This window comes from Dermacentor silvarum, chromosome 6 (assembly GCF_013339745.2).
Source record: "Dermacentor silvarum isolate Dsil-2018 chromosome 6, BIME_Dsil_1.4, whole genome shotgun sequence".
NCBI lineage: Eukaryota > Metazoa > Arthropoda > Arachnida > Ixodida > Ixodidae > Dermacentor > Dermacentor silvarum.
In genome coordinates, this window is record NC_051159.1 from 78,792,799 (window position 1) to 78,809,364 (window position 16,566).

Consider the following 16,566-nt stretch of genomic DNA (forward strand, 5'->3'; position numbering starts at 1 on the left):
TGGCAGGCCTCCGAAAACAAATTTCGCGCCTATGAGAACAAAATGACGTCACTTCTGCTTTTGACGGGTATGACGTTAAATTATTTTTTCTTCCGCCGGAAGTGTTCCCTCCGCACACAGATGGCGCTAAGCCCCATGAACCGCCGGTAAGCAACCATGTTTTGAACGTATGGGCTTCTATGGAAGCTTCGCTACCAGGTATATCTACCTTGCTGCAACTGTCCGGTTACTCCCCTTTGCGTCTGGCAAGTAATGATCGGGCCGTCATTTTCGGTTCGTTATAAGCTGAAACCGCGCCAACGCCCGAAGTTCCCGATCATGCCTTAGAGCAGACGCCCGGCTGCGCAGTGGCGGCAGGAACGAGTGGGCAAGGAGCACGGACTTGCATAGGTGGAAAAAGTCGGAAACACGTCATTTTTCCGGATGCCGTAGCAGGTGCGCGCTCTCGCGCACCGTTTCCAGGGTGGAGCGCGTAGAGCGCGCTCCGTAATCACGCACCGGAAGTCGCTTTTTAGCCGTTAAGTTTAAAAGAGCGCGCTCTGCTGCCTAGAGTGCGCTCGAGCGCCTTAACTTAACGCGCCCAGTATTTCTCAAGTTGCGTCGCACTGTAGTTTATCGGTCTTCTCAACGAGCAATCTTCCGCTGCTTGTCTTTCTTAATCCAGTACATTCATTGTTTGGTGCTAACACAAACATAAGCATATGCCTTACCTTTTTTTTTTAATGTGCTTCTTACCTTTTCATTCCAGTGAACTTGCCAGTATTTCGTATCAACAAGTTCATAGACCAAAGCTTCGTGCCATTAGCCGGTCAGCGCGCGCGGGCGAGCGTCTCAGTGCGCACTTTCTGCTACTCACGAACATCGCAGCCCCGACGCCGTAGCAGAAATCTTCCTCGCGGAAGTGCTTGCTGCACAACAGAGTTGTAGCCGATTGCTGCTTGCCGGTTCTAAGTTTCGCAATCCAAGCTACACGCAGCTTTTTGGCTTGCGGGCACGTATGAAGGCTGACACCGCGCTCCGTTGCGTACGTCCGGCGCTGCGGCACGGAGCAGTAGCCTACCATGTTGGACGCCTTCAAAGGCAGCCGCTACCTATTGTAGTGCGCTACCTATTAAGCAGAACCGGGGCGTAGGTGGAACTCTAAACTTTCGTTTTCAGCTCGCTTCGGCGCTTCCGAAGCCGCCGACGCTGCCGCTGTGTACACGTGATCCCTCATACCACGTCACACCGACGGCGACGTCAGCTTTTCCAGTGGTGGAGCTCGCCCCGAATATTTAAGCACACCATTAACATATTCTATCGCAAAGAATTAGTATTGAACATTGAAGTTTCAATGAAGCACACTAATACGTTTCTTAGCTAAAGCACAACATTCATCGTTATATTGATTTGATTTTTTCCCCTAAGTTGATGTAACCATGTAGCACGACTTGCAATACTGAAACTATAGCTACATTGATAAGTACCGGTGAAAACGAAATTATTAAACTAAATATGTGAGTACTGAATAGGTTAGGTATACCACGAACCGTTTAACTGGCTGTTCGTACATGACTCTCGCGCCTACCTGGCACAGTAGTCGATAAGCAAGGTGTATAATAATCGACCGAAAGCTTTCAGTCTGTACTACTCAATCTTGTTGGTTCGATAAAACAAACAAACCCCCCGATGTCTCCCATCTCCTATTTATCGGGATTATGCGGTTCTATCTCCCACAGGACGGGTCAGCGGGGCGCCTAATATGACGGTACAAGAACAGAGCCTTTACACTACCGACGCTCTCCGCGAACGCAGTGATGAAAGATTGCAATCATTGCGATCGAATGCAGCCATGTTCTTACTATTTGGTTTCGTCTTAGGGATAGCAGCAGTACTATAATTTGCGAGGTTATTGCCCACGGTTAAAATACAGTCGAATGAATTTTTTTTTACCACGAAGGAACACAGCGGCTGCAGTTTCGTTTCCGCGTAAAACATTAGCGCTACCTCGCGGACCGGCACGTTTTAGGGATACCAAGCTCATATTTTCCTTTCACCCCAGCCAACGAGTGTCGATAAGTTGCTGCACATTGTTTAGTAGCCACCTGAATGGCGACAAATATACTACCAACCTTTCAAACCAATGGCGACGCTAGCTGTGCTCTTCAGCCCTGCAATTCAAGTGAGCGCTACCCTGAGCAGAGAAGTTAAGGACGGTCGAAGCTTTGTCTCCTTAGTTTGTGCAACACCAGCCCCGGACGAGATGCAAGCAGAAAAAAATTTCCAGACTTATGACTATTTTAAATAGATATGGCAGTGGCCCGTTTCTTTCCATATTAGTTAGGGGGACGCAATCTAGCGAAACATTGATGTGTCCAGGTTGGGGGACCGCCGATCTGGCAACCAAGCGATAGCGTGCTTTTCCACGGCGCATCGAGCGAAAGCTTTATCATTTAATCGCACATGTTGTACCGCTTTCGTTTTTGCTTTTAGACACAGGCAGGCTCGTTAATAATTTAACTTGTAGTGACGGCGGCCGAGCAACCATCAGCACGTGTATGAACGCACGTTCGCTCGATGAGAGTGTAGAAGTACATATTTCTGCAGCAGCTACCGAATGATCGTTGCTGAAGCAACACTTGCTGGTGGTACTACGCAGAAGAACGCCTGCAATAAAAAAAAATGAGTTGAGCGTAGGCAAAAAGCACATGAATAACAAAAGAAAGAAAGAATCACGCGGCTAACGGCAACTCACGTGGAATCACGCACGACAAGACGATGAAATGAGAAACAAAAACCTAGCGGTGAGGCCAAAATGTAGCGTGCACGAACGGACATTAAGTCAATCACAGCACTGCCGCCACAGTAGATAGGGCGGGGCTGTTGTTGCACTATAGTGGCCGCCAAACACACAGCACCTCAATTTCTCATTCTTTTTTTTTCTCCCGCCCTACTTCTTACATTTTACTGGTTTGCTTGCGTATACCAAATGCGGTAGGCTCGGAATAAGTGTGTATGTGTATGCGCGTACCCGAAAGAAACAAGCAAAAAGTTGCGCGCACAGCAGCTCTTCAATAGCGGCACGGGAGGCCAAAGTTCAAGGTGTAGCGTCCCTTCGGCTTGATTACCAGAACACGTGGCAAAGCAGTGTCCTTCTGCCTAATTTTCAGCGCAAGACGTCTGCTCAGCGCGACGCCTCTGTATCTGTCACTTCGCACTACACGGCCTGACGCTTATCCCGTTTTGTTTTTCTTTTGCACCTCTTATGGTACAGTTTTCCTAAATCAAAAAAGGTTGCTGACTAATGGAGTAGCACACGAGGAATAAGGATTATAAACAGGGATAAGGTGCCTCAGAAAGGCTGGCCAACGTTTCGATAGGACGACCTATCTTCGTCAAAGGCGGCCTCGTCATCCTCGGCGGGTTAAAGGATCACCTTAAGGAAACCCTATCAAGCAGGAACTACCCGAACACTGCCCCTCAGAAAGCCTACACCGCTGCAACCAAGCTTGATCGAGCCGAGGTCCTCAAACCCCGCCCTAAGATCACAAGGACAACAATGCCTCTTCTTACTACAAAATTCTCAAACGCACTCCCCAACGTGAACAATATCCTCAGTAAATACCACCCAATTCTCACCAGCAACCAGAAACTTAATAAGATCTTTCCCGACCCGCCCAGAGTAGCCTACAGACGGAACAGTAATTTCAAGGACATTCTTGTACACGCCAAACTAAGGACAAAGACGAAGCCAACATCCGGTCCCTGTGGCCGCTCCAGGTGTTCCACATGCAAACATATTCAATCTACTACTACAGTAAAAAGTACAGCGTCAGATTACATTCACAAGGTAACTTCGAATTTCACCTGCACGTCAAGCAACGTAGTCTACTGTCTAGAATGTGCCGCTTGTAACAAGCAATACATAGGTGAGACTGGACAAGAAATGCACACGAGACTCAACGGCCATCGCGAAGATACAAAACACAATTTACCTAAAGCAGAAGCCAGCCACTTCAATGAGCACGGCCATATATTTGATGAAGCAAGACTCTATATACTAAAAAATGTGGTTGATCCCTCTTATATAGGAATCGGTATAGAACACGAAAGTGAAACGTGTCTTCACAGAAGTAGTGTAATGTTTATTGCACATTGATATATAATGTCTATTGGTGTTTTGTGGCTAAAGCGCCCTTAGGCGTTGATGCACCCACGCTGACGCCTGGTGGCACGTCTCCTCCATCACGACTACCAACGTCGATGACCATGAGCAACCGTCGTGCATATGGAAGCTGCACTACGCTGCACACGCTAGCACAACGCGAAAGACGAAGCACGTAACTGACACACTAATACAACGCGCAAGACAAAGCACGTAACTGAATCGTCACCGAGTCAAATCAGCGCGTACAGCGCGTCGTAATTGCAGCCTCCGCGATCAACTTCAGAAACATTTTCAGAGCTAATTGCGGAGGCCACGCTCCGCTGTGCTGAGTACGGTGAACGCCACCTGGCGTTGGTAGTGCTTCTTGATGCCAGCGTCCCTTCGAATGCTGGCATCGAGGCGTCGTAATGCTGAGACCACCGAAGCGTTCACTGTCGGTGCGCGTTAGTGTCATAATGCAGTACTTCTCTTTTCTGCTCGTAGGCGGCGGCACCGCCCCGAGCAAGAGCGCGGGTACACGGAGGAGTGTTAGATATATAAGGCGCGTCTGTGTAGCTTTCTGCAAATGCGTTTGCGGCGCAATGGGTTAAACGCTCGGCGATCTATCGTCGCGGACCGAGAGGTCGTGGGTTCGATTTCCAGATTTTGCATGTTTGTGGAACTTTTTCTTCTGGTTTCTTTCTTTGTATTATGTTCGTGTACATTGTAAGCTGACGTATTTCCGTGACGGAAATACGTCAGTGAAGTCTTGGTGGACCCCGGCATAAAACACTTTCGTGTTAAAAATTGTGGTTGATCCCTCTTATATAGGAATCGGTATAGAACACGAAAGTGAAACGTGTCTTCACAGAAGTAGTGTAATGTTTATTGCACATTGATATATAATGTCTATTGGTGTTTTGTGGCTAAAGCGCCCTTAGGCGTTGATGCACCCACGCTGACGCCTGGTGGCACGTCTCCTCCATCACGACTACCAACGTCGATGACCATGAGCAACCGTCGTGCATATGGAAGCTGCACTACGCTGCACACGCTAGCACAACGCGAAAGACGAAGCACGTAACTGACACACTAATACAACGCGCAAGACAAAGCACGTAACTGAATCGTCACCGAGTCAAATCAGCGCGTACAGCGCGTCGTAATTGCAGCCTCCGCGATAAACTTCAGAAACATTTTCAGAGCTAATTGCGGAGGCCACGCTCCGCTGTGCTGAGTACGGTGAACGCCACCTAGGTGGCGTTGGTAGTGCTTCTTGATGCCAGCGTCCCTTCGAATGCTGGCATCGAGGCGTCGTAGTGCTGAGACCACCGAAGCGTTCACTGTCGGTGCGCGTTAGTGTCATAATGCAGTACTTTTCTGCTCGTAGGCGGCGGCACCGCCCCGAGCAAGAGCGCGGGTACACGGAGGAGTGTTAGATATATAAGGCGCGTCTGTGTAGCTCTCTGCAAATGCGTTTGTGGCGCAATGGGTTAAACGCTCGGCGATCTATCGTCGCGGACCGAGAGGTCGTGGGTTCGATTTCCAAATTTTGCATGTTTGTGGAACTTTTTCTTCTGGTTTCTTTCTTTGTATTATGTTCGTGTATGTTCGTGTGACGTATTTCCGTGACGGAAATACGTCAGTGAAGTCTTGGTGGACCCCGGCATAAAACACTTTCGTGTTAAAACAAATTTTCGTTCACCTCGCGAGAGAAAATATACAGAATCATACCTCATACACAAGTTTAAATGCCTGCGCCCGACGGGGATCAATTTATCACGTGGCAACTTAGAATCGCTAAAAGCAGTAACATAAGCCTTAAATTGTTATACCATTAACAAAGGCGTAAAACAAGTTAAACCTCCAGCTAATCTCGATGCTCAACCTCACCTATGCTTCCATTTCCAGTTCTTCCCCGCAACTCCCCTACCAATCAATTTATTATCCTCCTCCATGCGTTTACTCATTGATCAACCATACGAACGCTTTTCCAGGTACACCTGTCCCCTCCGTGTTTATGTTTCAAATTATATTTCTTCCGCTGTCACTCTCCTGTGCCGTTTCTCTCCCCCCCCCCCCCCCTCAACCTCACCTATTCTTCCATTTCCAGGTATTCCCTGCATCTCCCCTACATGCACTCAATTTATTATCCTCCGCCATGCTTTTACGCATTGATCAACCATACGAGCGCTTTTCCAGGTATACCTGTGAAGCGTGAAGCGTGAAGCTTATCGGGAATTTAACCCTCATGTGCAATTAATAATGCAGTTGAATAAGAAAGAAACAGTTCATTTCTCATTATCTTGCCTTGGATTCATTGTCTGTGGAGTTCATGTGTTTATCACTAAATATTGAGCACCATGGTTCCATGTCTGCACCTTTGTTTGGATTTATGGAGGAGGAAGGGGAAAATACCAAAAGAGGAGCCCGGAATTTTATTGTAACTGTAGCCATGATTTGAGTGGCGACGACGACGACAACGAAAACAACAACAACAATAACTTTATCGAAAGTCCGGCGATTTATTCGGGGATTTGGGCGAATATCCCTTCCTAGGCGTCGGCCACGAGCCCCTTCCTCGGCCTGCTGGACGGCCCAGAGTTGGTCTTCGAGAACAACAACGTTTTTATTTGTTACCGCGCACTGTGGCAAAAAAAAAAAAAAAAAAACGGAAAGTGAACCATTACGAGAGAGGGACAGTGAGGGCGAGAAAACGTATCCACGGTAAAATGAGGGTGAAAGGAGGAAATGTATGTTTATTAATAGACGCACGGTACCATCCTCTTGGTGATAACTTGTGGAGACAGACGGGGTGAGTTAGGGAATAGAGGGGGTATAGAATGGTGTCACTCTGGGAAGATTAGGGCTGTGAAGAACTAAAGCAGCGTTGCTTTCACAACTGCCGGTATCTAGTGAAGTCTGACGGGAGCCTGCCATATGCGCAGATCTACCAGGCGATGGGCGTCAAGACGCAGGCCGAGCACTACCGTCGGCAGCGGCTCATGGTTCGCCGCTCGCAGGGTCTGACCATGGGTGCCATCTACTGGCATCTGAACGACGTCTGGCAGGCACCCTCCTGGTCCTCCATCGGTGCGTGCCACTAGGCGTTTGTAACAGAAGCGTTTCACAGGCCCGTGGTATGTAGTTCAGCAGCTGTGAAATTGTTCTGCTGATCCCGAGTTCGTGGGTTCAAATACCAGCCAAAGTTACCTCGAAAGAGTGGGGATGGATTGGAATGACGACCGTGTAGTCACCTTCAGGTGCACGTTAGGGCGCGGCTGGGTGAGTGGTAGTCGACCGTAGATTCATATGTGGACCCAGTGCTGTCTGTGTCCTGTCTTTCTCGTGCCTAAGCTTGTGTCCCAGTAGTTAGCGTTCCGAGTTAACCATTATACGGAACATCACGGCGACGGCAGAAATGCGCCTGGAGTGTCCATATAATTGCTATCGCAATTAAAAAATATAGCCCAAATGGCGTAGGGCACGAACGAAGAACTCTGGGGGAAGAACGAAGTGGCACGAAATAATGAGCTTCCGGATGCACATGGACGTACGCTGCTTAGGGGCGAAGCACCTTAGGGCCAAGCCTTGTCCCTCGTCGTCCGTTGTCCCTCCGTAGCTCTGGTTTGCATGGACACCGCTAGGGGCGCTGCGGTGCACAAGGGCTATATAAGCGCTGTATATACCGTACACATGTACAGTATATATATATATATATATATATATATATATATATATACAGGTTACCCGAATGATCCCCCGGTGCTTCGCCCACTCATCATTCACTGGTGGATATGCGGTGACTTTTTTCACAAAACGTCTCTCTCGTAGAAGCCGTCCGCTATTGGTCACCGTCGCGGCACTCTTCTCATTAAAGCGTAGCTTTCTATTCTGAGTGGCGGGTGGCCTATAATTCCACCCAGCTCTTGCGAATATGGGCTATGGCGTTTAGATAGTATGCTATCTATCTATATATAAAAGGAGTGACTTTGATGGGGCGCAATACGCGCACAGCTTTCCGTTTGGTACGCTTAACAAGCTCAAGTTTCGACATACTAATGAAACGACATTTCGTATTTGGTTGAGGCATATGCACTCCATTTTTTTCTTCTGTGAGGTTTATGGGCATCACATAGCAATATTTGCTGTCCGGTTGATTCTCATAAAAGCGCGGAGAACTTAAATGCTTAAATCTGCTGTTAGCTGTCTTAGAGCACCGAGACCATTAATTACCATCGGTCCCTCCTTCAATGTTCATGATATGAAATTTTCTGTCACCCATTCAAGTGTATTGCGAGCGCTTCGATTAGTCAAATAATCAAAAAAAGGTAATTATATACTTCCAGAACGCTGTGAGATTCGTCTTAGGCATAATTTTGGGACTTTCGGTCTGCATGAAACCAATTGCCATATGCTTTAACAAGGAAATCTATATAGTATAAAAATGTTAAGGTACGTGCCAGCGCCCATATAAGGCCATATTTGAGTGACCTATTCTTTGCCGTAATTGGGAAAAAAATCGAACACACGTTGAATGACGCTTGAGTTCTCGCAATATTCCGCGACGTCTGCAATTTTCTCGTCGTGTGTACCATGGCAGATGAGCTCGAGCTGAATAATTGCGGGCAAAAATGTGCCCGCATTTTCACGAGGAGCGTATCCAGTGTCCACATTTGACCTTTACTTACAAAACCTACAAGAAGGCGTTCACGGCGACGTATTTTCGACATATCCCCGTCATTTGAATAGAAATATGTGTGCTATAAACACGAAACTGCTTTGCCTAATCGCTTCCCGTTATTCGACTCGGATCATTCAAAGGATGTCAAATGAGGGATGCGACTGCGTTGCTGAACTTTGCCGCTAACAAGTCTCGCGAAGATATCATGGAATAAAGCTTCACGGACAAGAATAAAATGCTACGCTATACTGGCCTACTCGTCTCATTTGCCGAACCGCCGATAGGGATGGCGAGACTCTATGATAATGAGAACCGCAAAACAATTAAGTAGGAGGGGGACAATCGAGTAGGAGAGGGAATACATAACTGTCGTTATGTATTCCAATGCAGTGTCCCTTGACACTATAAAACAAAAATATGTTACCGTACCAACTAGCCCAACTTTCCATCGTTTTGCAATATAACTGCGTTTAACGTTGGTAACGGCTCTGGGTTTTGAGGCAAGCGGTATAGGGGAGCTCTACGAATTAGTGTTGATCAAAGCAAGAGTGCTTGATCAACACTAATCAACACAATGAGGCCAGCGCGGGCTCGCACTTCGCCCACATCGCAGATCGCTTTGAAGATGCGACGCCCGCGCGGCCGCGCTTTGAGCAGCAGCCGACTAAAGTGATTTTACAGCCGACAGAGCAGACCGCACCCTCCCCTCCCTCTCCCTGTCCGCGGCCTTGCCCCCGTGCCTCGACAGACCGCGCGCTTCCGGCCTGCCTTCCTCCCTCGCGTGCGCTACATTGAGCCGTGATTGCCGGCCCACCCTCGTACGCTTTCACTCGCACACACAGCGTACGCGCGCGGCGACGATTTTATCGCCGTTGAACTTTATACGGAACCTCACGGCGACGGCGTCGACGACGGCAGAAATGCGCTTGGAGTGTCCATGTAATAGCTATCGCAATAAAAAGACAAAAAGCAGAAAAGGCTGCTGTGGCGCCCTCCATGTAAGGCTTAGCATGAGGGGCCGTTCCACGGCAGTATACAGGGGAGGCTGGTCAAAACACATAGAGAAAATGGTTGGGATGTATTGCTCTCTGTCCTGTCAATTCTCCCTTCTTCCTGACCCTCTGGATCTGTCAGTGCTTAATAGAAAGGATGAATAACGTAGCCAGTGCAAAAAGTCACAAAATTTGTTTTGCTGGGCGCCAAATAAAATCTTGGGGGGGGGGGGGGGGGTTGTCTTTAACATGGTGGCCAGGCCTTGTTTTCGGCTACACAATCACTTCCGGCGCATGCAGCCCGTAAAAGCATTCCCTTTGATATCTTCTGTTATTCAGAGGCAACCGTCTTCGAGGCGTATATATATAGTGCATAGGTACTGGCGTAGACGGTCTATGGTATATACGTATACCTGAGCACGCTTACGCATACTTTCCACATTCCGCCTGCAAGACAAATTGCTTAAAATAATGTTTGAAATTATTGGCCTAGGAGCGGAAGGTTGTTGCCTGCGTGCATGTGTTTGTTCTTCTTCTTTCTGGGGTTTTACGTGCCAAAACCACTTCTGATTATGAAGCACGCCGTAGTGGAGGGCTCCGGAATAATTTCGACTACCTGGGGTTCTTTAACATGCACTACAACGCAAGCACACGGGGGTTTTTGCATTTCGCCACTATCGAAATGCGGCCGCCACGGCCGGGATTGGATCCCGGGATCTCGTGTTCAGCAGCGCAACGCCTTAGCTGACTGAGCCACCCGGTGGGTGCGTGCATGTGTTTGGCCATACTGTATTCTTGCATACGCGTTTAAGAAAGCCCCAATTACCCGCCGTGGTTTCTCAGTGGCTATGGTGGTGAGCTGCTGAGCACGAGGTCGCGGGATCGAATCCCGGCCACGGCGGCCGCATTTCGATAGGGGCGAAATGCGAAAACACCCGTGTACTTAGATTTAGGTGCACGTTAAAGAACCCCAGGTGGTCCGAATTTCCGGAATCCCCCACTACGGCGTGCCTCACAATCAGATCGTGCTTTTGGCACGTAAAACCCCATAATTTAATTTAATTTTTTTTAATAAAGCCCCAATTGCTAATGCGTGAGGTCATTCGGCCGAATCCTTCTATACAGTGAGTAACCAAATAGCTCAGACACAAACCGTTAACAAAAAAGAAAAAGAAATAGCAGCCTTGACCTGATATTTCAGGGGAACCTAGTTTCATATATATGTCTGTGCCAAGTTCTGACCCGCATGTTATGCCTGTTATTGCATGCATAATTCAGCTACAACAAACAAACCATCGCGAAAGGTCAACCGCTATCCGTTGTCGTCGTATTGCGTGACATCGCAACAGCGAAGAAGCGGTGCGTATGCTTTAAAACAATCCGGCCAACACGTGCACAACGGCGTTCGCTATGTACTTCTAACGTGACGGCACCCCGGAGTACAATCGATCGTGGGTAAGCGACTCGTCTATGCCACGTTGTCTCGCATCGACCGACGACGACTCGAAAAACAGACGCGCAAGGTGAGTGCGGCACGTCGAGGCTGTATGTACGTATACGTCGCCCCGCGTCCACGCGCAGACTGTTGTCCCGTGAGAAACGGACGAGCCAGCGCTCGAAATAAATATCAATTCCACGAACGGAAAGAAACGTAATTTTCTAGCTGCGACGCATATTGATTCGTGAATAGAGGTCATGGAAGGGAATGTTAGCCGCCATCCACTGGAGCGTCCTTCGCGTGCACTTCTCACGTATATATGAGGTCCTCCTTTGTTTTACGAAATAAAAAAAAAACATATTCTTTGTTCGCAATGTCGCGTAAACAATTCCTTTGCTCCACCGAGTCGATTCGCCATTCGATTGTGGGAATGAAACTGCCTTGGCTCACTGCAATTCGAATAGGCAAACGGGTAGGGAGGGGGTGCAATTGTTGAGCCTGTATACCAATGCGACCGAGTCTACATGAACGCGACATCTTTCGAGCACGTCGCGCTCATGCAAACGGGGACGACGCGCCGGAGAAAACGCATCGCTTTTATGATTCAGCCGGGGACGGAATGATGGACAGATGTCGCCTTAGCGAATTGACGTGAATGCTTGCGCATCGAATTAAAGTGATGAGCTAGAAAATGCGACGCGCTTCTGGTACCTGTTGTGAACAGGCCTTACGAAGGGGTAAGCAGATACACGGTGTAGCTAATGACTTGTGGGGGCATAGATGTTACTCGCTTCACACAGCTGAATAGACTATACGCCCCGCACACAGACCACGCAAACGAACGCACACAACAATGTTTCCGCATACATAATTGTCGAGAATCTTTGCACCGAATGTTTATAATCAGCCAAGAAAAGCCAAGGCCGAAGATTACTCTCGGCCTCCGACCTTCGGTCTATTCGAAAGTAAAAAGCTTTGGTAGATAAAAAGAATCGTACGTGATAAAAGCTGCAAGCAATCGCGACACCATTGATCCTATGAACGGAAAGATTTATGAAGTTATTCTTAAGCAAAAAAGCACCCAGCGTAGGACCCCTGGGGTGGTACTAACTGTCTTATGTCAGTTTCATCTGTTCGCTGAAGACCAATTTGTGTCTCGAGAAGATGGGTGGCTGTGGGGGCGAGTTAATTTGAAATATACATATCTGAGAGTCTGCCAAACAAAACTCAAGCTTCAGCCCCTAAATAATCAAGCAAGCACGCACGCCAGCAAACGAGCAACAATGAATGAATGAACAAATCAATCAACCAATTAGTGGATCGATTGATCGAACGAAGACGATTCTATATGTGCGTGTGTGGTAAATGCAGGACGGGGTCTTTTAATTCGTCGCCAGCATTGCGATCACGGTCGTGCTGCGAAAGCGTACTATTGCGACGCAAGAGATTTAGCTTCCTTTCTTCCTTTCCTTCCTACTGAGGTGCGCGCGCATTGTGAAACTGCTCGCGTGTTTTCTTACGTTTATTCAGATAACGCGCCTATCTTATGCACAACTGGTTAAACGAAGGTGGCCTGGTTTTATGACCCGTGCAACCTTTTTACGATGCCTAGACATCACTTCCCATAAATGTGTGTCTCAAAAAAAGAAAAGAAAACATGGACTAGAGCACGTAAGAGCTTGCATTACAAAAAAAATAATAAAATAAAAAAACTGATTTACAACAGCAGTATCCGAAGATCTTCTCAAACGCAAAATTATTATTGTTTAATCTTTTGTTAATGGTGGTTGGAACGAGCGGCGAAAGCCTGCGGCGATCCGAACTTTGTGTTCTACATGTTCTTCGGAATATATGTTTTCTATAGGATAGCATGAAATTTAAGAGCGCTTGGTTGCGTAATGCAATTTATGACGGGAATCTTCGCGTGCGCCTTCGAACAAGCGTCAAGAATCGGAGTTTTTGCGCACGCCCACGTAGTGAGGCTTTCAGAATTTGCAATTAAGATGTTCAGCCGCCACCATGTCTTTCATTCCTCACCCAGCCGAAGCAAATATCATTTTTTTTTGTTTTATCAATGATCCCTAACACGTAGGGCCGAGATATTGACTTATTCTCAGCAAAATGAAAAGCAACCACCAGAATTCTCGTTCAGAGTATAGTGTCCCACTTGCACGCGATTTGATGGAAGCCGTTTATATGCAGAAAACACGAACAATTGTAGGCGTCAGCGACACATTATTTGCGTCCTTTTTTTTTCTAGCCATTAATGATGGCAGTTTATTTGAATGCAGGGTGGTACAGAGACTAAGGATTATTAAGCGGCCTGCACATGTCGAGAACAGCATGCACCGTGCATATTAATGGCCATCATAGTTAACTAAACTTGGCTTCAAACTTTGGAGCTCCAGGCTGTACGGCGAAGGCACGTCCGCTTACTGGGGATCGCGATATTAACGCTCGCCATGAGATACATGTCCAAAAAAAAGAGTACTGCACAATACACTGACATATTTACTGCATACAATGCAGAAAGGACCACACGAAAGCATTGGGGACGACACACAGCGCTGAACAGTGAACTATGCAATATCAACAAGTCCACGAATACATCCTCGCTGGCGTTTCTTACTCTAGACTATCCAAAATTGAATCGAATCAAATTTATGGCAGCTTGCACGTATATGTCTTGTTACACAATGAAAGTCAAGACACCGTTGCGGATCCAACGTAAAACAGAACGTGAAAACAGCGATTCAAGACAGCTCATTGTAAATAACTTAAAGTAGGTAAAATGTCCACTGGTCTGAGGTAGGTAAGCTCCCAATCGTCCGAGGATAGTGTGAAGAGTAAACTTAGAGAATTTGCGTGTTTTTTTTTTTGTCGTTCAACCAACCTTACAGTTCTTTGCTCGCCGGTGCAGACTACACGGGCGAGTGGAAGATGCTGCACTACTTCGCGAAGCGCTTCTACGCGCCGCTGCTCGTGTCGCCGTACGAAGAAGCTGGGCGCCTGGTCGTCTACGTGCTGGACGACTTGTACCACGACGAGCCGTACGGCCTGCTTTTGGAAGTCAAGCTTTACCACTACGCCTCGCTGGAGCCCAAGACGTCACTCACGCACAACTTCACGGTGCGGACCTTCTGCGAGCAATTGAAATTTTTGATGTACTGCCCGATTACCGGGTTTACGTTCCGCTTACTACCCTGTATTATTCAATTACATGAACACATGTTGTAGCTGCGGAATTGAAAGCCAAATGAGACAAAATTTGGCACCACGTAAAAGGCCTGGTTTCAGATTGTGTAGATATAAGGCAACGTCCATGATAAATTTTAGGTTTGAAATACGAGCGGGTGCATTACAAAACGCTCGCGAAAATAGATATTTTCTTTAATGAAACTGAAAAAAAAAACGCCGCCATCACCGCTCGGCAGAGTGAGTGAGCGAGTGAGTGAGCGAGTGAGCGAGTGAGTGAGTGAGTGAGTGAGTGAGTGAGTGAGTGAGTGGAGTGAGTGAGTGAGTGAGTGAGTGAGTGAGTGAGTATTTTTGTCTGTGTGTTGTAGCAATGTATACTAGTGACACCAGAAAACAAGAGGTCGCATTTTTTTTCTGGCTCCCCATGCCGTTGAGGAAGGCGCTTTGCACTGTCCCTAAATATAAAACATTTGCTGCTGTTGTGCGTTTATTTTAAGCAATACGTTGCATGCCCCAAACACTCGCACTGCTCGAGTTGTGAAACGCGATGTTCCCAGCGCACGGCCTGCGCTACGTTCTTCGAAGCAATGTTTGCTTTTGTGCTTGATAGTGAGAAAAAGAAAGAATTGCACTAAAGAAAGAAAGAAAGAAAGAAAGAAAGAAAGAAAAGAAAGAAGAAAGAAAGAAAGAAAGAAAGAAAGAAAGAGAAAGAAGAAAGAAGAAGAAGTTCACTCGCAGGGTTAGCTCACCGTGTCCAGTAGGCGAGCAGTTGTTATGCCTAAATGCGCGAGAGTGTTGCAAACTTGTTTTACCCCCTCTGTTTGCGCTATACACTAGCAAATCGATTAAAAGAATCGCGAGCCACGTTACGCACTAAAATATGCTGGTGAACCACTATCCTCATATTGCCACTTTTGTTTCCACAAAACAACGCAACTGTTTCTCACCTGGCTATTGTAAAACTCAAGGAAATATGTTAATTTTGTTTGCTCGGTTTGTTAATGCATAGTCAAGTGCACTGCAGAAATATTTGCTTCCGTTGTGTAGTGCTAAAGAAACTGCAAAAAAAAAAAAAGGATAACGCGAAGTGCCTCGTTTTGGTCAAGGTTAGCGCAGCGCTACTCTCATCGGCGCTAGCAATATTTTATGAACTGTTTTTATGCTAGAAATATCGCGTAGAAACTCGCATAAAAAAGTAAGAATGTCTTCTGCCAGGGTTCTACGACCAGCCGGCTGTGAACGTACTGACAGAATTTGCGTACAACCGGTGAGGTTTCGTAAGTAACTGTGTGCTGTGGGGTTTTGCGAAAAGGTGTTATTTAGCGGAAGCCTGCTTTCTTCGTACGTGATTACGTGGTAGGCGCGCGAATATACTTGCTCTGTTATACGTAATTTCAATCTCGATTTTGAAATATGTCTATTAGATATTTACGCAGCTGCAACTTACCCGAGAAAAACTAGAAAAATTACGTCCCTGCGGTGGATATATTTATATAAAAAAAGAAAAAAAAAGGAAATTTATTACACCTATGATAACGACAAAAGCGTGGTTCCTGTATACAAGGCTTATGTGAATGAAAGAGAGGAAAGTTGGGGGCGGAGGGGTGTCCTATTTGCACCATCAGGAGGCTCTTGGATCTGCTGAACTCACCAGATGATAATGAAACAACCATAAAGAAGACTAGAAATAAGAAAAACAAGAGCTACCAAGCACATGAAAACTACACACAGATTTGAACGGTGGTGCACTATATGTAGCACGCAATGTTATGAAAGCAGAAAGAGAACGTCACGTGTTCCACTTTCGCTACTGACGCTTTTTGACCGCGCAGTTCCTGCCGACATATTTTGGTCCACGTAATGATACGAAACAGGGGATATGAGAAAACCACGAACGGTGCTTTTCTTTTCAATTTTTCTTTCTTTCTTTCTTTATTATGGTGATTCCGAGCAGAATGAAAATTAATGACTTGTCACTGTGGCACGCAAGAACCTGCACAGCGGCGCATTTTCCAGAATGAAGCTTGCGATCGCACCTGCGCCAGCTGCCGTTTCCTTTCTTTCTCTTTTCTTCTACAGATTTAGCGAAACACGGTTAGTGTGAGGCTCATACACTCGGAAATATAGCGTG

At 47.0% G+C, this 16,566-nt stretch overlaps 1 protein-coding gene across 1 annotated transcript in view; it reads left to right on the top strand.

Moving 5' to 3' along the window:
• Positions 1–16,566, top strand: part of LOC119456742 (beta-mannosidase-like) — a 60,772-nt gene that overhangs the window by 35,788 nt on the left and 8,418 nt on the right. Inside the window, exons 6-7 of the mRNA XM_049669060.1 lie at positions 7,075–7,219; positions 14,161–14,369. Coding sequence (XP_049525017.1) covers positions 7,075–7,219; positions 14,161–14,369 — 354 coding nt within the window. The remainder of the gene's footprint in view (positions 1–7,074; positions 7,220–14,160; positions 14,370–16,566) is intronic.